The 27,007-nt window shown below is 37.3% G+C and overlaps 1 protein-coding gene across 1 annotated transcript; it reads right to left on the bottom strand.

The window, feature by feature from the left end:
• Positions 1-6,363: 6,363 nt before the first annotated feature.
• LOC110287280 (melanoma antigen preferentially expressed in tumors-like) lies at positions 6,364-16,851 on the bottom strand. The gene is made up of 4 exons (XM_021153936.1): positions 16,802-16,851; positions 9,428-9,727; positions 7,650-8,228; positions 6,364-6,877 (listed from the first exon to the last, which is right to left on the bottom strand). The coding sequence occupies exons 2-4, from the start codon at positions 9,715-9,717 to the stop codon at positions 6,364-6,366; spliced, it is 1,383 nt and encodes a 460-aa protein (XP_021009595.1). The 5' UTR covers positions 9,718-9,727; positions 16,802-16,851.
• Between the last annotated feature and the right edge of the window lie 10,156 nt (positions 16,852-27,007).

Raw genomic sequence — 27,007 nt, 5'->3', positions numbered from 1 at the left:
ATTCAAGTTTCTCTCGATTTAGTTTGATGTTGGCTACTGGTTTGCTGTAGATAGCTTTTATTATGTTTAGGTATGAGTCTTGAATTCCTGATCTTTCCAAAACTTTTATCATGAAGGGGTGTTGGATTTTGTCAAATGCTTTCTCAGCATCTAACGAGATGACCATGTGGTTTTTTTCTTTGGATTTGTTTATATAGTGGATTACGTTGATGGATTTCTGTATATTAAACCATCCCTGCATCCCTGGGAAGAAGCCTACTTGGTCATGATGGATGAATGTTTTGATGTGTTCTTGGATTCAGTTTGCGAGGATTTTATTGAGTATTTTTGCATCGATATCCTTAAGGGAAATTGGTCTGAAGTTCTCTATCTTTGTTAGATCTTTCTGTGGTTTAGGTATCAGAGTAATTGTGGCTTCATAGACTGAATTGGGTAGGGTACCTTCTGTTTCTATTTTGTGGAACAGTTTGAGAAGAGTTGGAATTAGGACTTCTTTGAAGGTCTGATAGAACTCTGCACTAAACCCTTCTGGTCCTGGGATTCTTTTGGTTGGGAGACTATTGATGACTGCTTCTATTTCTTTAGAGGATATAGGACTGTTGAGGTCGTTAATCTGATCCTGATTTAACTTTGGTACCTCGTATCTGTCTAGTGTGTGTGTGTGTATATGTATATATAAATGGTGAATCCTTTTGTTTCATAACTTCTGTTAGTTTCAATGTGTCCCTGTTTAGTTTCTGTTTTCAGGATTTCTCCATGATGAGAGTGGGGTGTTGAAGTCTTCCACTATTACTGTGTGCTGTGCAATGTGTGCTTTGAGCTTTACTAAAGTTTCTTTTATGAATGTGGATGCCATTGAATTTGGAGCAAAAATATTCAGAATTGAGAGTTCATCTTGGTAGATTTTACTTTGATGAGTATGAAGTGTCCTCCTTATCTCTTTTGATAACTTTGGGTTGGAAATCTATTTTATTCAATATTAGAATGGCTACTCCAGCTTTTTTCTTTAGACCATTTGCTTAGAAAATTTTTTCCAGCCTTTTACTCTGAGGTACTGTTTGTCTTTGTCCCTGAGGCTGGCATTTGTGTTTCCTCTTTAAATGCTTTTAACTGTTTACCTTTGTTTTCCTATATTTCCTTCTTAAAGTCCTCCATCATCATCATGAGAAGTGACTTTAGATCCATGTCTTGCTTTTCTGGTGTGATAGTGTATCCAGGACTTGCTATGGTGGGAGAGTTTGGTTCTGATGATGCCAAATAACCTTGGTTTCTGTTGCTTCTGTTCTTAAGCTTGCCTCCTGCCATCTGTTTATCTCAAGTGCTTGCTGCCCTCAATATATATGATTGGAGCTTGTCCTTTCTATAATCCCTGTTGATTTAGGACTCCTTTTCTCTTCTGATGTTTTCCAAACTGAGAAAGTCCTTTTATTCATCTTAGGAGACAGGCTGATCTGTACCCATAGGTATTAAAAGCTTAAATTTCTGAATTAAAACAATAGTTAGATTACTTTGCAGAAATTATCCTACAAAATTGGAGAGGTAGCATGAAATAAGGAAAACTATGTTCAGCTTTGTAAGAAACCTGGTGTTTATGTGCTAATTTATCAGGAGTAATAAGATAAAATCTTGCTATTGTTGGGAAAAACCCTCAGAAAGAGAAACAGACACAGACATAAATCATTTAATTGGTACCAGTCTCTGTTCTCTTGGTACCTATGCCTAGCTGTGATACTATTGGCACTGGCTGGGCATTTACTTCTCATTCTGATTGGAATAATGAGAGGCCCTGCATCTTTAAATATATGACCAATTATATATCAGTTTAATAAAATTAATGGTCCTTAGGACAAACTATCCTTCTTCAGAACACGATGAGTCCATATTCACTAAAACTTGTGAGGACCATAACAGGGCTTCAAACCTTAGTGGGACCCTGTAACTTAGCACAACTGACTCCATGTTGAAAGTACCATTCAGGCCCAAAATCCAGCATGTAGACAGCACCATCAGCCAAAACTTAAACAAAAGCTTAATCCATCAATATCCACAGTTCTGGGAACGTCTCTACGTGTATTTACCTTGATTTCTAGCTAACAGTTCTCGCTAACTGAAGTATTTCCATTCAGGGCATAGTTTTTTGTGCTTAAAAGCTAACCCTGAAAAAGGCTCAGGGCTACATTGTGATCAGGAACATAGCTCCTGCTGCAGGGTATCTATGGGACTGGCAGGCTCCTGGGTGACATCTTCAAGGGGTGTCAACAACCCACCTGTGCCATGCATCAGAGTGTGTTCATGTGGTCCAAAGGTCTCTGTATGTGTTCTTCCTCCACACTTCACTGGGTGGTAGCAGGTGAGGTTCTGTGTGTCTATGGCCTCCTGGTAGCATGTGGCAGAGGAAAGGTCTATGGGCTTCCTCACCTACCTGGAGGGCTCAGCATGGCAGAATGCAGGTCTCTGTCTGTCTTCTACCCCCTGCACTTCACTAGCTGGGCTTTATTTCATTTTTATATGTCCTAGGCATAAAACTGTTTTGGACACTAAGTCAGGCAAAAAGCAAGGATGAACATAAGAACAACATTACCCACAAGGTGTTTCTTTGCCCATTTCTTGGGAGCAATAAAGACTTTCTATTGGTTTAAATCCATGTCTTGAAGGGTCTTCTCTTATAGATGCCCCACAAAAATTACAACTACAACTTCCCCCTATGTTTTTCTCTATCCAAGCACAAATACCTCTTCTTACTTTCTTTAAAACTCCTCATAGTCATTTTTAAAAAAATCAGCCCCACTTCCTATTTTATTTTATCAATTTTATCAGGATTCTAATTTCATTTTAATTAATTAATTAATTAATTAATTAATTAATTAATTAATTAATGTTTTACACTCCATATTTTATTCCCGCCCTTTTCACCCTCTGACCATATGTCCACCTCATCCCACACCTCCTCCCTACCCCCTGTCTCCACGTAGATGTTCCCAGCCCCCACTCTTTCTGATGTCTAAACTCCCTGGGGCCTCCAGTATCTTGAGGGTTAGATGCATCATCTCTGAATGAACACAGGCCCAGCAATCCTCTACTGTATGTGTGTGACACTCATATCAGCTGGTGTATGCTGCCTGTTTGGTGGTCCAGTGTTTGAAAGATCTCAGGGGTCCAGATTCAATTAAGACTGCTGGTCCTCCTACAGAATTACCCTTCTCCTCAGCTTTTGTCAGCTTTCCCTGATTCAACAACAGGGGTCAGCTGCTTCTGTCCATTGGTTGGGTACAAATATCTGCATCTGACTCTTTCAGCTGCTTGTTGGATCTTTGAGAGGGCAGTCATGCTAGGTCCCTTTTTGTGAGCACTCCATAGCCTCAGTAATAGTGTCAGGCCTTTGGGACCTCCCCTTGAGCTGGATCCCACTTTGGGCCTGTCACTGGACTTTCTTTTCCTCAGGCTCCTCTCAATTTCCATCCCTGTAATTCTTTCAGACAGGAACAATTATGGGTCAGAGTTGTGACTGTAGGGTGGCAACCCCAAACCTAACTTGGTGTCCTGTCTTCCTGCTGGAAGTGAGTTCTATAAGTTCCCTCTCCCTACTGTCTGGCATTTCATCTAAGGTCCCTCCCTTTGAAGGTTTTAAGGTCTCTGGTGCATTCTGGAGGGTCCCCCCCACCCCCTACCTCCCAAGGTTGCCTGTTTCCATTCTTTCTGCTAGCCCTCAGGACTTCAGTCCTTTTCCCTCACCCAATACCAGGATTCTAATTTCTTAAACCTTCTACAAAATCAACTGATATAAGATGATCTAATAAAAAATTACATTTTAAACATATACTATCTTCAAGAAAATGGAAAAATGATTCTGAAAACAGCCTTATAAAGAAAGAGTAGCACTTGGGATGAGAAAAATCAAAAGACAAAGAAGAATGAACTTCATCTATTTAAATTATTAATTATTTTATTTATTTATATTCCAGATGTTGCCTGTCCCTGGTCCCTTCACCCAGGATTTTTTTTAAAATAACATTTTATTTAATATAAAATGCTAAAATAATCTACTGTTAGCAAGAAATAAGAGCAAAGCCATTACTTATTTTAGTGACATTTTAATACTTTTGACAGTCTGTATAAAGTAATAGTAGTGATATAAGTCATTAAGTTACATTTTCATTCAAAGTATGAAATGCCATATTATAAAGGAAAGTCTATATGTGAATTATGTTTTTATCACTTTTCTTCTTAACAAGAAAATATATTTTTTATCACCAAAACCAGAGTTAAAGTGAGTGGTTTTTAACTACTTTGCAAGTTAATTTTTGCTGGTGTTCTTGGTTGTTATTTCAATGGGTATTATAAATCAAATTCAGTTTATTTTAAATTTTAATTTATTATTCCTTTTGTGTATCTGTGTCCATCATGTGTGTATTTGTGTATGTGTGGTGTGATGTCTGTTTGTGTGTGTGTGTGTGTCTGTGTGTCTGTGTGTGTACATGTGCAAGTTTTTAGAATCACATCAATCCCTTGGAATGCATGTGAAAGTTGGGAGGACAAGCCTTGCAAATTGGTTCTCACTCTCCACCGTGGCATTCAAGTAGTCAAATTTAGTGATTGTTCTTACTGCACAATCTCAATGGTATAAAATCCAATTAATTTTCACAATGCTTTTCTTGGGTTGCTCTGAAATCTAGAATGTTAACTTTTCAGAGTAGAAACAGTGTAAGCACATAATGTTCACTTTTTCTTCCTTGCTACATCTTTATAAGGCAGTCCATTTCATTGCAACAATAAAACACTGGGCAAAATTAACTTTATTTTCAGTTATTTGGTTACTGAGTTATTGAGTGACAGTAATATGAGAATTTCTACATGTGATTACAACTAAATTCTAATTTCAAAGAAACCTAGTGTGCTAGTTACCGGTCCAAATACATCAGCATTACAATCATAAATTCTTTGCTTCTTGCTACCTTTTATTTATACAATGTGGCATTTCAATTTATGGTACACCACATATTGGACTGACCAAGTATTTGGGACTCAATATACATATTTGGCTGAAATAAAGCACAATGAACACAGCAACTATACCAGAATGGAAGTAGCAAGAAATTCAACCAGAACAACGTATACTAGGAAGCCTACTTGGTACAGTAAGACAGAATGACTAAGTGCAAAGTAAACACCTAAAGGAATAATAGTCGGAGTTGTGGCTGGACTCCTAACTGTCTTTCCAAGTTCATATTGGTCTCAAGCTGATGGTTCCATGGCAGGCAGTTGAAATCTTTGAGAAAGCTAGTTCAAGGACACAAATCAATGTAATCACACTCCTGATGGCTGTGTGGGGACTCAGAGCTCTCTCTCTCCTCCCTGGCCTCAAGAGTTGAAAGGAACTCCCCCTGCCAAAACTCCTAATCATATTCTGTCTTGGCAAGGTCCCAAAGGAGTGGAGTCAAAACAACCTTAGTAAGACGTCTAAAACCAAGAAACAAAGTTCTCTTGCCTACCAGCCTGTTATACCAGGCATTTTGCATGACTCCAGATGGTAGACATCAAACAGATGTGAGAGCATGCCTCCAAGATGGTAATGTTGAATCCCTAAATCCTGCTGACGAGATCCAACACTATAAAGTCCGTTTTGCATTGAAGAGAATATGTATTAAGAGCAGGGAAGATGAAGCTTGGGGTCTAAGTGTGTAAAACACCTTTCTAGTTGCTTTAACCACCAATAAACCACAGAAATGTTCATTCTATGAGTGATTTGATGCAGGAACTTGTCTTTTCATTCTTGCTGCCTACAATAATATCTCAAAGTGATCCTTGGTCAATGAGTATGAAATAAAGAACTGAGGCACTGCAGTCTGAGGAAAGAAGAGGAGGTAGCCACTTATAATTGAAGACATCAATGGGTAGTGGCTATAAATTCTTTTATACACTGTTAAATATAGAAGGTTTTCAACAAGAAACTAAAGACAGCCTTAAATGTGAAAGTTTAATAAAACTTAATGGATAAAAATATTGGCTTCATTAATCACCTGGTCTTCCCAAATTCATTCAGGGAAATTTATATTTACCCTGTTGGTGTCAAACTCCTACAAATAAATCTCAGTGAGGAAAGGGCTATAAGTTATCATGACTTGCTGATCCATATCATATTGGTCAGTAAGACCATTAATGACAATGGACAAATGACTCAAAGGAACTCTCAACTTTTCCATTTTTAGTTAAGGTTCTTTATAAAGGTCAGTTACATATCTGTATTTCCTGACTACAGCTCCTACAAAAAAATAATCTTATATATGAAATCTACAGAATTCATGAAAGAACACTGAGTTCTTAAATGGCACATATCAATGTTGACAATTGGTTGAGCTGTGAAATTCACTCTGAAAATGTGATCCAGTTCATGTCACTTCGCTGTGCTGCCTGTAGCATCGCCTTCAGTTGTGCCTGCACAACAGCAAGCTTTTGTCGGTCTAAAATACCCTGAAAATACCACCGTTCATAGCAATGCACAGGGATAGGGTAAATTACATATTTCAGCTCCATTAGTGGTAGTAAGTTTTGCAGGATTCTTATGAGCATGGACATTGTAATGGGGTTAGAAGCAAAACTAAGCACACGGAGGTGGGAACAGTGGCTGAGGGCCTGGATAAGAGAAAATATTGTAGAATCTGTTATAAGACAATGATTTATCTCTAGATACTGTAGGGTACCAGAGACATTCTCCATGAGTGTTTGTAAAGGCTCACAATCTTCCCACGATATTGGATTGTTACTGAGATTCAGCCGCTTAAGGTGGGCAACCTGAGGACACTGGGACAGAAATCGGAAGTCTCTGTAAGAAAGCTCACAGAAAGGCAGATCCAAGTAATTCAAATTACGTGGCAGGACTCTGTAGGGAGAAAACAAAGAAGCCCTGCTGAAGAGTAAGGAATTGATGAATCTATGAATCTAGAACAAACTGCTTTGCACATATATTGCTGAAGCCACTAACAATGTGGGTTTAACTCGATAGGTTTATGGCTTTAAGAAATGTACTTTCCCACTCTTAGACACAGATTGGTAATCTTCAGAATATGTACAAGATAGTGTTATGCTCAGTTCTTTGAAATAGTAAATGAAAAATATTAACCTACTTGGTACTTATAGTCCATGGGGAACAAATTCCACTATTTGGTGGAATGGGATCAGGAATAACAGCCAAACTCATGTCCCCAAATCACATGATTCTGGACCTAATTCTTGAGCATAACACATGAACAAAAATGATCTGACATTATGAACTATGGAGATCATTTGATGAGCATATCTGTAAGCATGACAGAATGAAATCTCTAACTTCTTCCACCAGTATGCTTCCAGTTCATCTCTGGATAGCTGTAGAAAGGCTATGTCTTTTTCATTAATCTAATTTGGGCCCTGTATTGTGTGTGTGTGGTTGTCTGCATAAATGAATGTTGTATCAACTTATTTTTATAAACCTACCTTTTCGTTTATTCTAAATAAAGTGCTCAGCTGGACAGTTTCAAATTTCCAGTAGTGATACTGCTGACATGCTTATCACAACAGATTCCAACATGGCTTTTGAATGCTATAGAATAATTTCTTTCTTTTCTGAACAACATAGTGTCCAGGAAACCTGGCACCTCCCCTCAAACTCTTACCTGAGCAATCTGTGTAGACGATTTGTTAGGCAGAAGAAAGACAAGTTTAGCTCTTGAAGGTTGTCCATTCGCTCAAGTTGGGTGAGAAAACTTTTGAATATTTTTCCAGTCAGAGATGTGAGGGTGATTTTAGACAAACTAAGACTATCTAAGTGGACCATCTGAGACAAAAGGGTGTTGATATCATTCAGGGAAGCCTTATCAATTGCCAGGTGATCAGTACATAACAGATTCAGGAGTTTCAAGGTATTGTTATAGTCAGACAGTTTATAAATTTGCAAATCACGACAGCAGAGATGTAAGGACCCTGAGCTCTGTTCAACTTTACTTAGAAGGAAAGACAAAAATGTCCTTGTTCTCAAGTTGCTGTTAAGGGAAAGGCCCACTAGTAATTCAGTAGGATATCTGGACAACTGAATCTCAGATCCTAAATTTACAGTGCTATGCTCTCTTCTTCTGTGGGAAGAGGTTTGAGAGTAAGAACAAGAGTGAAAACAGAAAGATTTTGTCCTGATTTGAAAACATGTGGTCCTGCAGTCAGCATCCTGTCTCAAATCTAGGACCTTCAGTTTGGAGCCTCTGTTGGGGAAAGAGGAGATAACACGTATGAGAGATAGCATATTTTAATATAACAAATAGCATTAATGATGACATATAGGGGAAAAGCCTCTTGTTCTTCATTCCATACAGCAAATAGTAGCATTTCCTATGAAAATACAACATACAGCATTTTCTGATCTGTATTCTACACTAATGCTAATCTGCTTCAGTTCTTTTTTCTTCTATGTTACATATTCATCATGCAAATCAATCATTAGTATCCTCACTCAGATCTTCTACAAATTACAACCTCTCTAAGACACTGGATTCTTTTGAATAACTTCACATGAGAAAGCAGAAGGAGTGTAAGAGCCAAAGGGGCTGGAGGATGCCAAGGAAATAAGACTCTCTACAGCAACAGTATCATTGCACATTTGAACCCAGAGACTTAGGAAGTGTAAACAGGGCCTGCAGATCTGCACCAGATGGGGCCCTAGAGCTGAAAGGAGAACTGAACACACATGCCCCTATCCCTAATTCCAGCATTAACTCCAGTTGATAACCATTTACAAATTGAAATTGAGTTTCTTCCAATGGAGTCACAGTGGGAAAACTCCTCTTAATGGTAGGCTGCATGCTCAGCAGTAGTTGGCTGATAGAAAAACAACTCAGTGGCACCTTTGGGGGTTCGTTGTCTCATAATTTTGTGTCAGGTCTTTCTTTTTTATTTCTATTTTTAAATTTTATTTATATATTCAATGTCTTATCTCTTTTTATCCTACAGGTTCTGTGCATATGCATTATGGCTTCTAGCTTTGTGGGCAACAGAGTGGGTCTCTGCTTTTTAATTTTTTTGTGTGACTTCTCTTGGGCTTTTTTCCTTCTCTTTGCTTGTTTTGTCCTATTCTGATTTGTTACATATATTTTATTTTCCAGTAGAACTCTGTTTGTTTTCTAAGAAGAGACAGAAATGTGAGAAAGGAAATGGAGAGAGACTAGAAGGACTAGAGGGAGGGGAAACCATATAAGGATACAGTATATAAAAATCTATTTTCAATAAAAGAAAAAAATCAAAACTAAAACCAAATCTTAACAGTTAGATCAAACACCACCACCACCTCCCATTCACTGTCAGCATTCACCATTAACTCTCTCTGGTATATCTTATTTCTCTGCTGTCACAGCAAGAAGACTAACCTGTGGCTGTTTTACCACATTACCATTATAGACAATCTTACCTAGAAGCAGAGTTTAGGACAGGAAGAACCTGAAGACCATCAATCATGGCTTTCAAGAGTGCACAGTGTGTTTCATGTGATCTTAATTTTCCAATGTGGAGACAGAAAAAAGGCCAAGCCTTCACTATTGCTGTCAGTGTCTTCTTATGCCCACCAAAGAAGGCAGCAGTGAACAGTGGAATGAAAAGTTCTCTTGGGATCTCCTCAAGTGATTGGATTATTATAGGCTCATTCTTGAGTAGACTATGTATAGCAAGATCTAACAGGGTGGCTGGGTCCTTGTGGTCCATCTTCACAAGCCTGTAACAGGATGACAAAAATGTTCAGTTTTGAACCAGTGATAACAATGCAGAAAACTATACAGTAAATATATGACTCAGACCATGGCTTCTAGAGATCTCTGCTATTGTCACAGGATAGATATTGATGAGTATTTAAATTATAGTTAACATATGTTAAAATAACATTTGAAATCAGAAGTAGGTTAGAAGACAATATTATATAGCTACCTACCTGCTAATATTTACTCTATAAAGAATATAAAACAACAAGAAGTAGAAATATAAATATACACAAAAGTTATATGTTCACTTTTAGGGAAGCAAACAAAAGTACTAGACCATTAAAAGTAACTGTAATTAAAAGAGACAAAATGAAACCCCAGAACATCATCATAACCATACTTTCTGGCAGGTGAAGACAGATCAAAATTTCAAAATTTATACATAAAAAGTGATGATGTAGGAATTCAAGTTGATCTAATACAACAGTTAGAAAGATTACATCCAAAATAAATACAAATTATGAATACTGTGTCTTTAAGGTAGTATCACAATGTAAATTTGTTAAGAAATAAATACATGCAGATGGTCCCACGGTCCCCAGAGGACTCTCCACTTAAAAGGCTCCCTAGCATGACCAGGATTCTAGGATCACTGGTGAGTGGAACACAACATCTGTTCCAAAACATTTGTGAGAGGCCTGTGACAGCAGAAGCAGCAACACAGGAGCCCTGTCTGACCAGCAGCTTGTGTTCCCTTCTGGTCAGTGATGGTATACATCGGTTTGAAACACAGCATACAACCCCACAAGTCCCCAGAGGAGACACCACTTTCAGGCGCTGTAACACACCCAGGATTTTAGGATTACACGATTACAGGATAATAGGAGCTTGGTCATACCAGGATCTCAGGGTCTCAGAGGAAGCCTGACTGCCCAAAACTCTGACACACCAGAATCTCAGGTTCACAGGATCCCGGAATCACAGGATCACAGAGAAAGCTGTACTCTGAAGAGTCCTGAATAAAATGGGATTACAGGAAGAACAGGATCCAATCAGATATATTGAGGGCAGCAAGCACTTGAGATAATCAGATGTCAGGAGGCAAGCATAAAAACAAAAGCAACAGAAACAAAGGCTACTTGGAATCATCAGAACCAAACTCTCCCACCTTAGCAAGTCCTGGATACATCATCACAGCAGAAAAGCAAGATATGGATCTAAAGTCACTTCTCCTGATCACGATGGGGGACTTTAAGAAGGAAATAAATAACTCCCTTAAGGAAATACAGAAGAACACATGCGACCAGGTGAAAGAATTGAACAAAACCATACAGGATCTAAAAATAGAAGTGGAAACAGTAAAGAAATCACAAAGGGATACCATACCACTCTGAAAATAGAAAACCTAGAAAAGAAGTCAGGAGCCAAGGACGCAAGCATAACAAACAGAATACAAAAGATAGAAGAGAGAATTTCTGGTGCAGAAGATACCATAGAAAACATTGACACAACTATCAAAGAATATGTGAAATGCAAAGAGATCCTAAAACAAAACATTCAGGAAATCCAGGACTCAATGAGAAGACCAAACCTAAGGATAATAGGTATAGACGAGAAGGAAGATTTCCAATTTAAAGGACCAGTAAATATCTTCAACAAAATTATAGAAGAAAACTCCCCAACATAAGGAAAGAGATGCCCATGAACTCCAAATAGTTTGGACCAAAAAAGAAATTCCTCCTGTCACATAATAATCAAAACACTTAATGCAGAAAACCAGAAAAGGATATTAAAAGCTGTAAGGGAAAAAGGTCAAGTAACATATAAAGGTAGACTGAACAGAATTATACCTGACTTCTCCTCACAGACGATGAAAGCCAGAAGATCCTGGACAGATGTCATACAGACCCTAAGAGAACACAAATGCCATCACAGGCTACTATACCCAGCAAAACTCTCAACTACTATAGATGGAGAAACCAGAGTATTCCATGACAAAACCAAATTTACACAATATCTTTCCAAAAATCCAGCCCTTCAAAGGATAGTAAAGGGAAAACTTCAGCACAATGAGGAAAACTAAGCTCCAGAAAAAAAACAAGAAAGCAATCTTTCAACAAACCTAAAGAAGATAGCCACATGAACAGAATTCTAACTCTAACAACAAAAATAACAAGAAGCAAAAATGACTTTTCCTTAATAATGACTTTTCCTTTTTTCTTAATGGACTCGATTCCCCAATAAAAGGACATAGACCTTATAAGAGACTGGTTACATAAACAGGAAGCAACTTTTTGCTGCATACAAGAAACACACCTCTTAGAGTAAAAGACTGGAAAACAATTTTCCAAGCAAATGGTCCAAAGGAACAAGTTGGAGTATCCATTCTAAAATCAAATAAAAGCAACTTTCAAGTAGCAGTTATCATAAAAGATAAGGAAGGATATTTCATACTGGTTAAAGGAAAAATCTACCAAGATGAGCTCTCAATTCTGAACATCTATACTCCAAATGCAAGGGTATCCACATTTATAAAAGAAACTTTGCTAAAACTCAAAGCACACATTACATCTCACAAAATAATAGTGGGAGATATGAACACCACACACTCATCAAAAGACAGATCCTGGAAACTGGAATTAAACAGAGACATAGGGAAACTAACAGAAATTATGAAACAAATGGGTTTAACAGATATCTATAGAACATTTCAATTTAAAACAAAAGGATATACCATTTTCTTAGCACCTCATGGTTCCTTCTCAAAAACTGACTATATAGTTGGTGACAAAACAGGCCTCAACAGATACAAAAATATTAAAATTATCCCATGCATCTATTCAGATCACCACGAACTAAGGCTGATCTTCAATAACAACATAAATCATAGAAAGCCAACATTCACCTGGATGCTGAACAACACTCTACTCATTGATAACTTGGTCAAGGAAGAAATAAAGAATGAGATTAAAGACTTTTTAGAGTTTAATGAAAATGAAGTCACAACATACCCAAACTTATGGGACACAAAGAAAGTAGTCCTAAAAGGAACATTCATAGCTCTAAGTGCCTCCAAAAAGAAGCTAGAGCGAGCATACACTAACAGCTTGACAGCACACCTAAAAGTTCTAGAACAAAAGGAAGAAAATTCACCAAAGAGGAGTATATGGCAGGAAATAATCAAACTCATGGCTGAAATCAAACGACTAGAAACAAAAAGAACTATACAAAGAATCGACCAAACCAGGAGCTAGTTCTTTGAGAAAATCAACAAGATAGATAAACCCCTAGCCAGACTAACTAGAGGCCACAAGGACAGTATCCTAATTAACAAACTCAGGAATGAAAATGGAGATATAACAACAGAATATGAGGAAATCCAAAAATTCTTCGTATTCCACTACAAATGTCTATACTCAAGAAAACTGAAAAACCTGGATGAAATGGACAATTTTCTAGACAAATACCAGGTACCAAAGCTAAATCAGGATCAGATTAATGATCTAAACAGTCCCATATCCCCTAAAGAAATAGAAACAGTTATTAATAGTCTCCCACCAAAAAAAAAATAAAAGCCAAAAAGCTCAGGACCATATAGGTTTAGTGCAGAGTTCTATCAGACCTTCAAAGAAGACCTAATTCCAATACTCCTCAAACTATTCCACAAAATAGAAGCATAAGGTACTCTATACAATTCATTCTATGATGCTACAATTACTCTGATACCTAAACCATACAAAGACACAATAAAGAAAGAGAACTTCAGACTGGTTTCCCTTATGAATATTGATGGAAAAACACTCAATAAAATTCTCACTAACCAAAAACAAGAACACATCACAACAATCATCCAACATGATCACGTAGGCTCTATCCCAGGGATGCAAGAATGGTTCAATATACAAAAATCCATCAATGTAATCCACTATATAAACAAATTCAAAGACAAAAACCACATGATCATCTCATTAGATGCTGAGAAAGCAATCCACAAAGTCCAACACCCATTCACATAAAAGTCCTGGAAAGATGAGGAATTCAAGGCCCATACCTAAACATAATAAAAGCAATATACAGCAACAGTAGCCAAAGTAAATGGTGAGAAACTGGAAGCAATCCCACTAAAATCAGGGACTAGACAAAGCTGCCCACTTTCTCCCTACCTATTCAATATAGTACTTGAAGTCTAGCCAGAGCAATTAGAAAACAAAAGGAGATCAAAGGAATACAAATTGGAAAGGAAGAAGTCAAAATATCATTATTTGCAGATGATATGATAGTATGTATAAGTGACCCTAAAAATTCCACCAGAGAACTCCTAAACCTGATAAACAGCTTCAGTACAGTTGCTGGATATAAAATTAACTCAAACAACTCAGTGGCCTTTCTCTGCACAAAGGATAAACAGGTTGAGAAAGAAATTAGGGCAATAACACCTTCTAAATAGTCACAAGTAATATAAAACACCTTTGTGTGACTCTAAGGAAGTAAAATGTCTGTATGACAAGAATTTCAAGTCTCTGAAGAAAAAATCAATGAAGATCTTAGCAGGTGGAGAGATCTCTCATGCTCATGGATTGGCAGGATTAATATAGTAAAAATGGCTATCCTGCTGAAAGCAGTCTGCAGAATCAATGCTATCCCCATCAAAACTCCAACTCAGTTCTTCAGAGTTAGAAAGGGCAATTGGCAAATTCATCTGGAATAACAAAAATCCTAGGATAGCAAAAACCATTCACAACAATAAAATTACCTCTGATTGAATCACAATCCTGGACCTCAAGCTGTAGTACAGAGCAATTTTGATAAAAACTGCATGGTATTGGTACAATGACAGACAGGTAGATCAATGGAATAGAATTGAAGACCCAGACCTGATCCCACACACCTATTTTCACTTGATCTTTGACTAAGTAGCTAAAACCATGCAGTGGAAAGAAGACAGCATTTTCAACAAATTTTGCTGGCTCAACTGGCAGGTAGCATGTAAAGAAAGCAAATTGATCTCTTCTCTTCTCCTTGCACAAAACTCAAAACTAAGTGGATCAAAGAAGTGTACATAACACCAGAGACACTGAAACTTATAGAGGAGAAAGTAGGGAAGAGCCTCGAACATATGGGCACAGGGGAAAGATTCCTGAACAGAACACCAGTGGCTTGTGCCATAAAAACAAAAATCGACAAATTGGACCTCATAAAACTGCAAAGCTTCTGTAAGGCAAAGGACACTATCAATAAGGCAAAAAGGCCACCAACAGGTTGGGAAAAGATCTTTACCCTAACCTAAATTCGATAGAGTGCTAATATCCAATATATATAAAGAACTCAAGAAGGTGAACTCCAGATAACTAAATAACGCTATTAAAAAAATGGGGTGCAGAGCTAAACAAAGAATTCTCAACTGAGGTTTACTGAATTGCTAAGAAGCACCTAAACAATGTTCAACATCCTTAATCATCAGGGAAATGCAAATCAAAACAACCCTGAGATTCCACCTCACAACAGTCAGAATGGCTAAGATCAAAAACTCAGGTGACAGCAGATGCTGTCGAGGATGTGGAGAAAGAGGAACACTCCTCCATTGTTGGTGGGATTGCAAGCTTGTACAACCACTCTGGAAATCAGTCTGGCGGTTTCTCAGAAAATTGGACATAGTACTACCAGAGGATCCTGCAATACCACTCTTAGTCATATACCCAGAAGATGTTCCACCATGTAATACGGACACATGCTCCACTATGTTCATAGCAGCCCTATTTATAATAGCCAGAAGCTGGAAAGAACCCAGATGCCCCTCAACAGAGGAATGGATACAGAAAATGTTGTACATTTACACAATGGAGTACTACTCAGCAATTAAAAACAATGAATTCATGAAATTCTTAGGCAAATGGATGGATCTGGAGGATATGATCTTGAGTGATGTAACCCAATCACACACAAAAACAACAAAAAAACAAAAAACAAAAAAAACCATGATATGCACTCACTGATATGTGGATATTAACCCAGAAGCTCAGAGTCCTCTTTAGAAGGGGGAACAAAATATCCATTTTACAGAGACAAAGTTCGGAGCAGAGCCTGAAGGAACGACCATCCAGAGACTGCTCCACTTGGGGATCCATCCCATAAACAACCACCAAAAACAGACAGTAGGCAGATGCCAACAAGGGCCTGCTGACAGGAGCCTGATATATCTGTCTCCCGAGAGGCTCTGTCAGTGCCTGGCAAATACAGAAGTGGATGTTCACAGTTATCCATTGGACGGAGCACAAGGTCCCCAGTGAAAGAGCCAGAGAAATACCCAGGGAGCTGAAGAGGACTGAAGCCCCATAGAAGGAACATTAATATGAACTATCCAGTACCCCCAGAGCTCGTGGATCTAGATGCATATGTAGCAAAGCAATGGGAGGAGAGGGCCTTGGTTCTGTGAAGTTCTATGCCCCAGTATATGGGAATGTGAGGACGAAAAATGGGAGTGGATGGGTTGGGGAGGAGGGGGATGCGGAGGGAATAGGGTATATTCGGAGGGGAAACTAGGAAATGGGATAAAATTTGAAATGTAAACAAAGAAAATGTCAATATATGTGTTTAGAAAACAGATTGAAAAAAAAATAGCCTGCTCCGACAGGCAGTGGCAAATGTTTAATGCACTTTGTTAGGATTCAAAATAAATAAAGACATTCCATTCCTTAGATAGATAGATAGATAGATAGATAGATAGATAGATAGATAGATAGATAGATAGATAGATGCATGAAATAAGGAACATGATGAGTCAAACTGGTCTTTGAAACACAAAACTTCTAGGGAAGAGTAAGAATAAGGACCAGAAAATAATTGCTAGGCACTTTGGAAAACGTGGCCAAATAAACAAAGGATGGAAATTAAGGATCTAGAATGATAAAAGAAATAATGAATCAAAACACCCAAATAGACACAGTTAAAAAGTTAAAAAAAAAATTGGAGAAACAGCAAACAGCACAATTTAACTGGACACTTTGAAAAATAATTATCAAACAAATAAAGCGAAGAACTACAAGATCAAACATGAAAACCACCAGTTAGCAATATTTCTGTTTATCACCTACCTAGTCTATGATTCCGTATTGCAACAGGCCGTACAAACTAGACGCTCTTCTTCAATAGAATTCCTTGCCGACAGGTAAAATCATCCGACTCAAGAGCAAAGAATTGCATTTACTGGATGCTTCTTAGAACTGTAATCCCAGGATGCACAACACCGAAGAAAGTTTGAAAATATATTTCAAGCTTTAAAAAGATAGGTTCTTTTATCGCTTAAATGTACAAGGCTGGAAGATTTGTAGCCTCCATCCTGTTGGTCAAGAACTGTGATTCTTTTATGTTCGGCAAAAGTCAAAACTGTCTTTCAAAGAGGAGGGATTTGCTAGATTGTGGCACCAAAGAGTGGTATCACAAATTGTTACAAATGCTGGAGGAATTTGTTCCAGAATTTGGAGCTCATGACAATTTCCAAGGTCAGCATGTTCCTGAGTGCATATGTAAATGTTCAGAGAGTTTTTCTCCAAGTTCTTAGTTGTTTTGAAAGTCCGGTTTAACAGTGCCCCACAGATTTCACTTTGAGGGTCCCAAAGCAATAATACTATAATTTGATTTTTCCTTGACAGAGCCATGCTGGTGCATGCCTTTAATCTCAGCACTCGGAAGGCAGAGGCAGGCAGTTTTCTGAGTTCGAGGCCGGCCTGGTCTACAAAGTGAGTTCCAGGACAGCCAGGGCTACACAGAGAAACCCTGTCTTGAAAAACAAAACAAAAAACAAGAACAAAAAGAAGATATCAGTTCTAAACTAATGTAAATATTTGAATGCAACTTCAAAACTATCTGTAAACATTTTATGGAATGTTATGAGTTAATGATAAAGTTCATATATTAGATAATATGCATGACTAATTAGGAGTAAGTGGAAAGAAAGACCCCTGAAAGGAAGTTATGATGCCAGACAAGAGAGAATACTTTAGAAATCTAATAACAGCACCATAGTAGTGATGCAAAAATAGACAAAAAGCCCTTTGGAACAGCTTAGAAAGCCTGGGAATAGAATTCTCTACCAAGGGATATTAGTACATTTTGAATATGTTATGGAAAAACCACTGGGACAAATATAGATATGCAATATAAGGTGCTGCAGAAAATCAGAATTTAGAAAAAAACTCGAGTAAATCTAAGACACATTGCACATACAGAATAACTGACAATTAATTAAGGATAAAAGCCTAATAATTAAGTCATGCAATATTTTGAAGAAAACACACAAAATTCTTCTTTAACAGCAACATGAGGAACAATATTTCTAAATATAAGTCAAATTTTAGAAGCAATGGAAGTGACTGATAATCAATCTGATAATATTAAATTAAAAGTATTTCAAACTATGAATCATGTAAATCAGAAGGTAATTGACCAAATGGGATGATGTATTGTTAATATATATTTGAGACATTTGGATAATAAACTATATATATATATATATATAACTAAGATTTGTGGACAAAGGGTTAAAAATTTTGTATACAAATGGAAGACTAGTACTCACTGATAACTCACACAAAAGACACTAATGGTAGAAAAGGATTTGTGGAAAGAGAGTTAAAAGGTGTTGCAAGCATTCAGATAAAATGGAGTGTGAGTGTAAGCATAGTTTATCATATATGTGAATAAATCGTCAAAGAATAAACAGAATAAAACTTATTAAATCATACAAAGGACAAAGAAAAACATGTCATGCTATTTTCATAGATGAATGCAATATAAAAATATATTTTTATCCTTGTGCAAAATAAACAACAAATTAGGGCAGAAACTTACAGGGAAAGAATGGGAAATAAAGGCAGGGTAGAAGAGAAGAAAATGGGAGTGACACATACAGAAATGCACTTTGGTAAAGTTTGATACTTTTAATAATTGTATTTTTTTAATGTGAAACATTTGGCCTGTATGTACAGATTAAGTCATTACTGCTATGAAATATCCAGGAATACTGTGTCCGTATTGAACGTGTGTAGGATTTCGTTGTGCCATTCTTCTCTCCACAATATAGGAAAATTTCACGCAAATTTACATTGCATTAGGTATAACTAATATAAAATTAATTTTAAGTATAAAATAATATATGTATCTTTTATGAAATTATAACACATTATATAAGAAACTTGAGTTTTCACAGAGTGTGGATACAAATTCATTATGAATGTTCTGAAATCAATATTCTATGGATGTAAGACCCAAGAATAAACAAGTGAAATTACACATTATGTGAAAAGGAAGACAGCCCCTAACCAGAAAATTAAACTAACTGCATTTTATATTGATATTGTAAATATTCACATAAATATTTTAACCGCATTGAAGCAATAACAAAATATTTGTTTTGAGAAAGCTTTAAGTTTTTTAAACAAGGTAAAAACTAAAAGAACATTACACAGATATAAGCTAATAAATATTTCAATCAAGTGCAGTGAGTAATTCTGAAACTAATTCATAAGTACACTGACTAGGAACAAAGACATGAGTAAGTATATTATTGATAATAAAATTCAGGTGAAGGAAACATTTAGAGGTAAAGTTAGAATGGACCAGAATCAGAAACATCACTAGGGGAACGACCCTGCTCCCTCTCTCTGTCTCTGTATCTCTCTGTTTCTTTCTGTCTCTGTCTCTCTCTCCATGTCTGTGTGTGTGTGTGTGTGTGTGTGTATGTGTGTGTCTGTGTGTCTGTGTCAGCGTCTGTGTTAATAAGCATGGGTATGTGCATACAATAAATATCTTACATCTGTCCTTGGAGAGAACCTACTAACAGTAGAAGCCCATTAATAAAGAATATCTAAATGTCATTTTCTAAGAAAAGAACTCAGAAATCCTTGGGCAAGTGACTTTGATTCAGGGCCGAGGGGGGGAAAAATCAAAAGATTAATTTGGAATTTCTATAGTGTCAGAAAATGAGTATAAAAAGCAAGACATTCCTATCTTGAGAAACCAATGGCAGGGTGGTTATGGCACATGTCTTTAATCCCAGCACTAGGGAGGCAGAGGCAGGCGCATTTCTGAGTTCAAGGCCAGCCTGGTCTACAGAGTGAGTTCCAGGACAGCCAGAGCTACACAGAGAAACCCTGTCTTGAAAACCAGAGAGGGAGGGAGAGAGAAAGAAGAAAAAGAGGGGGAGGGAGAGTGGGGTGAATTAACGAAAAGGAGGTTTCAGAATAATTCAAGGAACAAAATCTTGTAAACTGATTATAACAAAAAGTATACTATTTATCCATAAAAACATACTGATGAAATAAATTAATAAAATATAGATGGTACCTCTTTTTTAAGAAAAAAACCAACAGATAATTTTAATATACCCGTAGAAACTAGAAAATAATGATTAAGAATATACATAGCAGGTAATTCCAAAGAGAGAGTCAAATTCTGAGAAGTAGCTTTTCTTTTTTCAGTCTTAAACTGCTTCCTTCACCACATTTACTATTAACAAAGGCCAAAAGGTAGCATTATAGTGGAGCAACATCACCACTGTTACTGACCCAAGCAATTAAGGTAAACATCACTAATCCAAGATTACATCTAATGTGATCTGAAGCCTATAATTAAAGTTGAAATTACGTGCAATTTGACATCCACAAAAAATGAGGCAGGTTTCAGCCTTACAGTTAGTTGCCCTCCCTATTATGTTCTCATGAGATATTAGTCAAAGTATCATCTTTATCCCCTCCTTCTTATCTAATTGCTGGCAGCACAGTGACTGCCTATTCCAGGGTAGCAGATTGTAGTCCACAGTACTGCACAGAAATATCACTCTCCCATTAAATGAAGGCCGTTCTCTTCTCCTGATACTGCCAATCATTTTCCACACCCTTTTTTGTATGCTTTCTTCCAGAATGTGACACAGTATAGTTCTACCTGCAATGAAGTGAGTGTGCTTCTCTCCTAGGCTGGAAGCATTGCTCATTAGCTTCTGTGGATTTCACCCATCTATTGTCAGGTATCACATACTGAGCCACTCCCAAAGCCTTCTTATAAGAATCTCCTTCAGATCAATAAGATGAGTGGGAAAGGAGTAAACCACAGGTTTTTTTTTCATAGATGCATAATTTCAATCTAGACACAATAAAATATAAAGTTCTAGAGGAAGATGGCACATAAGACTGAGTCTATAGTGGCATGTAATGAATGAGGAAAGTCAGGGCAAGAAATGATACACTCTGGTACACACAGAGAGATTGGGATAGAATAAAAATTAACAGAATTAGTTATAGGACATGTTAAAGGCACAGAAATAGAGGGTTATGCAGTCAAAAGGAGCAAGTACCCAGGGTTCCAACAGCAGCTCCATGGTGAAGATGAAGGAACAGCCTCATTGAAAAGGTAAGGTAGGTAACCCTGGTGACAAGACTGGTAGCACTGCTACCCAAAGGACAGGCTCACAGTTTTCACACACCTTAAATCAAGTTGGACAGTTTGAGGTAACAATGATCCCACTTGCATAACACGTTAACATTGGAAAAGAGCCTGGCAGGGGTGGTACATGCTTTTAATCTTAGCACTCAGGAGGCAGAGAGACTAGTCTCTGAGTTCAAGGCTAGTCTGGTCTACAGAGCAAGATCCAAGACAGCTAGGGCTACAGAGAGAAACCCTGTCTTGAGAGTCAAAAGCAATAGAAAACAAAAACAACATTGGAAAAGGAATCCATTATAATAGTGGAGCTGGCCCTGATGTCTCTAGAAAACATGGGTGAAGCAGAGCCAGGGATGAGAGAGCAGGAGAGCTGTACCAGTCCCACACATACTGCAGCATTTGGGAGAGTGGGCCTGGGATAATGACTGGGCAGCACCAGTGGAGCTAGCTCTGGAGGCGTGGGTGGGTTTGGGTGAGTCAGCCCTGGCCCCAAGGGCATCAGAGCAGAACTGACCCTGCCTCCTGTTGATCGAAGCAATGGGTGACCTAACCAGAGCAGAGCTGGAGAGCTCACTTGAAATTTTAGGCCAAAAAAAAAAAAAAATTCAAACGTCTACTTGAAAAATGACTGATGATTTCAAAGATACAAACAAATAAGGAAATCCATTCAAAATGTAAATATGCAAGGACACTGAAATTTTAAAAACAATCAATAAAATAACAATGTTTTATTTATTATTATAGATCAAGCCAAAGAAAGTTTAGAGTTGGAAGAAAAGCTCAAGGAAACTACATGTAGTCATCCATAAACAAAAATAAACTAATAAGCAGGAACACAACTTTCAAAAATTCCAAAATATTCAAGAGCCCTTGGGTAGAGAGAGATTATATAAAACTAAAGGCATAGAAAACCTAATCAGGTGAAACTGTATCAGAAAAGTTCCTAAATCTAGGAAAATAAATGGACACCTAAGTACACGAGAGATTTAGAATCCAAAATATACATAACCAAAAACCAACTTCTCTAAGGAAGACTAGACATAAAATGTAAAGTTCTGGAAACATAAGCAACATTCTGTACAGACACAAAGACAAAATATTAAAAACTGTAAGAAAAAAATGTCAATCCACTTTTAAAAGCAAGCCAATCAAAATATAACATAAGACCTCTTGGCAGAAACTTGAAAAGGCAGGAAGACATGAAAGCATACTTTTAAATTATTTTAAAATACTTATGCATTTGTTTATTTAATGCATGTGAGTACTCTGTTTTTATGCACACCAGAAGATGGCATCAGATCCCATTACAGATGGTTGTGAGCCACCATGAGGTTGCTGGGAATTGAACTCAGAGCCTCTGGAAGAGCAGCCAGTGTTCTTAACAGCTTTGCTACCTCTCCACACACATAGACACAGACACACACAGACACACACACACACACACACCTCCATACTTCAATTTTTAAAAACAGGCAAATTCCAAGCAATATTAGCCTAGCAAAGCTATCTTTTAAAACCCAGCGGGGGCGGTGGGGGGTAGAGAGAGAAAAACCTGTGGAAAAATAAATAACCTTGAAAGAAGCTAGGGGAGGGGGAGGGGATAGTGGATGTGTGGAGGGAAAACCAGGAAGGGAGAGAACATTTGAAATGTAAATAAATAAAATAATAAAGAAATAAAGAAATAGAAACAAAAAGTAAAACAGTTTATGAACACTAGAGTAACGTTGTTAGAAAGATACTTAAAGGAAACCTAGAAGCAAAGGAGGAAGACAGTAATTTTGGTTTTGCCCTTCAGACATCAAAAGCATTAAAAAAATAAAATAATAGCAAGCTAAGTGTAAAGGAGGGGTAAAAACACTTTTGTTTGTTTGTTTGTTACAAGGTTTCACAATGTAGGGACAAGGCTGGCACAAAACCCAACAACACCTTACACCAGTCTTTGAAATGGTGTAATTACAGTTATGGAATTACCTGCAAGTAATTACCTCACCAGGCTGAAGAACATAATTTATTGAAGAGCAGAAAGGATGTTTCAGAATGTCAAACACTATGACTAGTCAGTCACACAACTAAAGCTAACTACCTTAGGATAAACAATGCCTCAACCAAGAGCATTTGAGGACATTTTGAAAGATCCAGCTAGATTACACATTAATCTTCAAACTATGGCTTGAGTTAAATTTAAGGTCCAAAGAGTCGATTTTCACAAAGAAAGCTGTTTAAACGTATTTAACTGGGAGGGAGGGGAAAGTTTTTTTTTTTCGCCCGCCACCTCTGGGGGCAACAATGGCAGCCTCCAATTTCCGGTGAGAAACAGGAAGGCGAAGAGCAAAGCTTGTGGGGAAAAAAACTCACTCAGGTTTCTCTGTGCCTATCTGTCAACTGTTACATATCAAATTTAAAGTAGATACTGGACTCCAATTGGCTCTTTTGGTGTCAGCTGACTACACTAGCTCTTTCTGTTTGTCCAGTGCTAGGAGGCTCCACCCAAGTGGGCGGAGCTGGCTTCTTTGGCACTACCTAGAAGTCCAAAATGGTTGTGAACGGAATCAGGTGCTAGAAACCTGGTTCTGGGAACCAAACATAGGTCCTCTGTGAAAGCATTAGGGACTTTAACTGCAGACCTGTCTTTTCAGCATCCATGTTCAACTTTTAACCCATACTTCATTTCTACACTTCTCTACTTTTTAATCTTTCCTATACCATTGTCCATTTGTCTAAAATGCAGTTTATGTTCATGTCATTTGACATTTTATTGTGTGTCTTCCATAGAAAAATATAAAATTGGGGCTGGAGAGATGACTCAATGGTTAAAAGCACTGTTCTTCCAAAGGTACTGAGTTCAAATCCCAACAACCAAGTGGTGGCTCACAACCATATGTAATGAGATCTGATGCCCTCTTCTGGTGTGTCTGAACACAGCTACAGTGTACTTACATATAATTAATAAATCTTAAAAAAAGAAAGAAAAATATAAAATTTAGTATAGAAATATTTGCCAATGCCTCATTAATGGCAACTAAGTGATTATAGCAGTGCTTAGCTCAGGGATATATTGGTGTTGAAAGGATGCATTGTGTTTTTTCTTGCTCTATGGACATCCTTTTGCTTTCTTTGACATTATGTCACCAACCTTATATGGCACTCTTTTCTTGTAAAGTCCTTCATCTATCAATTTCCTTTATTCACATCTATATAGACCAGGCTGGCACCAAATTCACAGACAGAGCCTCTGTTCCTGCGTCTGTCTTACCTTCTGATTACTGTGAGGTATCCATCACAGTAGACTACTCAGATGCATGTTGAAGCTGTTAGAACGTCTTTATAAAACAGGTGGCAACTACCCTGGGTATTCAGAATCCCCATGCACTTTTGAGCCTTTCTCAAAGGGAGTTTTTAAGCACAAAACTATATCCTGGGTTAACACACCTCTGTAAGAATAGTTAGCCAGAATCAGAACTACAGAAGGTACAAAACAAGGTTCATACATTTAGGGGACTTAGCCAGAATTACGGACTTTGGTGAATTAGGTCTTTGTTCCTATTTTGACAGATGTTTCTGCCTATAAATTGGCTTTCAAGGCGTGTAATATTGTTGTGGGGTATCACTAGGGAAGACTGCTTGAACATAGGTTTGAGCTAATAGAAAGTAATAATTAGCAGGCCAGCAACTACAGTGGGTGTTCAGGACTCCAGAGTAGCGCCAAGGTTTTCTCAGAGTGAATTTTTTTTTTGGGGGGGGGGGAGATTCGAGACAGAGTTTCTCTTTGTATCCCTGGCTGTCCTGGAACTCACTTTGTAGACCAGGATGGCCTTGAACTCAGAAATCTGCCTGCCTCTGCCTCTCAAGTTCTGGGATTAAAGGCATGCTCCACCACACCCAGCCAAAGTCAATTTTTTAACCACAAAAATATATATCAAAACCAAATACATATATGTATATCCTTATACCTCTGCAATTTTCATTTCTACATTTTAAATCATTTTCTTAGACTCTCAGAACTTATTTAATATTTAATATACTCAGACATTTATATATCTGTTTTTGCTTATTTGTTTTAGACTATAGCTTGAACACATAAAACAAAAGACTAAATATGGCTTTTTCCTGTAATTAATTATATTAGTATTTAGTATAACTACAAATGTAGTTCTGAACATCTTAAAGAATTTGATCATTTATAAGGTGTCTATTAAATTGTATTTTTAAAATTATCCTAAAATTTTTACAGTAAAATGATAATTTCTGAATCGAAGCTCTTTCCGTATCAAATAAGACTTTTAAACATAGAGACTGGGAACTTTATCTATCCTTACATGGTATACCATTATAGAACATAACACCTCATTGTATGACTCAATTAACAAAAACTAGTTTCAGCTTAACAGTGCTAGTAAAAACAAGAAATTTAGACTTATAATTTTAATTCAGTCCCTGTTGGCCTGAGTAGACCTTAAGATCTTAAGTAAGGAGAGACATATTTTTAATCCAGTGATTCTCAAATTTTAATGCTATAGCACATTAATATAGTTTTTAATGTTATGATGACCCCAATAATAAAATAAACACCTCATGTGCAGGCAATCCTAGGCTACCCCTATAAAGTATTTTTTAACACCCAAAGGGTTGTGACCGATTATTTGAGAAATTGTTCCAACTTCTTTGTCAGACTGCTTAAGGTCATTGTCTTATTGCATCATAACATAGGAATTCTTTAGTTTCTGGTGTTTAACTGTGGTCGTAGTTTTTACTCTTTTATTTACTTATTTATCAACATCAGGTACTAATAAAGACATTATAGTGAACTATATGATAAACTTAGAAATGCCACATAGTCTTATAAATTTAAATATTTTTAAAAACTGTTTTAAAAATAACCAATTTGTTATTTTTTGTAAACCTCCAAAACTTTCTTTAAAGAAGTTTTAAAAATCTCTCAATTAGATGTTATTGCAATATCAAAATAAAGTACCTTTGTAAAAGAGTGAAGATACAGAGCATTCCCTTAACTTTTAGAAGATGAAATCAAGTTTTAACAATATAAAGTGGATGCAATATTGCTCCTAGGATCAGAGAAGGTCAGGAGATATCCTGAGCCCTCCCATTGAGGGAAAGCCTGGTTTTGATTATTGGTCCCACTAATGGGACACCTGGTTCTCTTATCTCCTCTTCCCAACTCTGTTAGTTGTCCTTGGTGTGCCAGTCTGTCTGTGTATGTCAGTTTGTGTCTATAATTTCATTTAGTCAGTTGATTGTCGCTCTGAGTTTCATAGGTAAAGAAACAGGCCAACTTCATCTGCTGGTTTTCACCTCATGACTTAGTTTTAATTAATTTCAAGGATTTCCAGAATGAAGCAGCTCAATTGGGACAACAAAAACTGAAAAACTGGCCCTACCACAGGAGCACTGACTGCACCCTTGGCTAGGAGCCCAGCACCACTAGCATATTTTGTCTTTAATGTATAAATTTACTGAGTTCTATATGTCTTGGTTAAAGATCATTGGCTTATAAATTATTGGGATGATACATCATGGAGTTGCAGACACAAAACTAGAGCCAAATCTGCCTTCATTTCAGCCTAATATTGAAGTGAAAATTTGCCAGATCCAAATGTGGTTACCTTAACCAGGTTTTAACTGTATGCTTTTTCTTTAGCTTCAGGGAGGAATAAAAGATCACGTTGATAAGAAATGACACACACTTGGATAGATCTAAAATATGAACAATTCTAATCTATAAAAATTAGAACCTGCCTGTCTTCCTGCTGTAAGACATTCTAAGTGATGTTCATTCAGAGGTGATGCACCTGGTCCTTGGGAGACTGGAGGCCCCAGGGAGTTTGGGGGTCAGGTGGGGATGTCCA

Source organism: Mus caroli, chromosome X (genome assembly GCF_900094665.2).
Source record: "Mus caroli chromosome X, CAROLI_EIJ_v1.1, whole genome shotgun sequence".
Lineage (NCBI taxonomy): Eukaryota > Metazoa > Chordata > Mammalia > Rodentia > Muridae > Mus > Mus caroli.
This window is presented reverse-complemented; position numbering and strand designations above follow the sequence as displayed.

Excerpts from the sequence above, each read along its gene's own strand:
- LOC110287280 (XM_021153936.1), bottom strand. The coding sequence starts at position 9,717 with ATGGACCACAAGGACCCAGCCACCCTGTTAGATCTTGCTATACATAGT. Across the intron at positions 8,229-9,427 it reads GTCCTAAACTCTGCTTCTAG|AGGCTCCAAACTGAAGGTCC; the intron begins GTAAGATTGTCT and ends TTTCCCCAACAG. Across the intron at positions 6,878-7,649 it reads CGTCTACACAGATTGCTCAG|AGTCCTGCCACGTAATTTGA; the intron begins GTAAGAGTTTGA and ends TTCTCCCTACAG.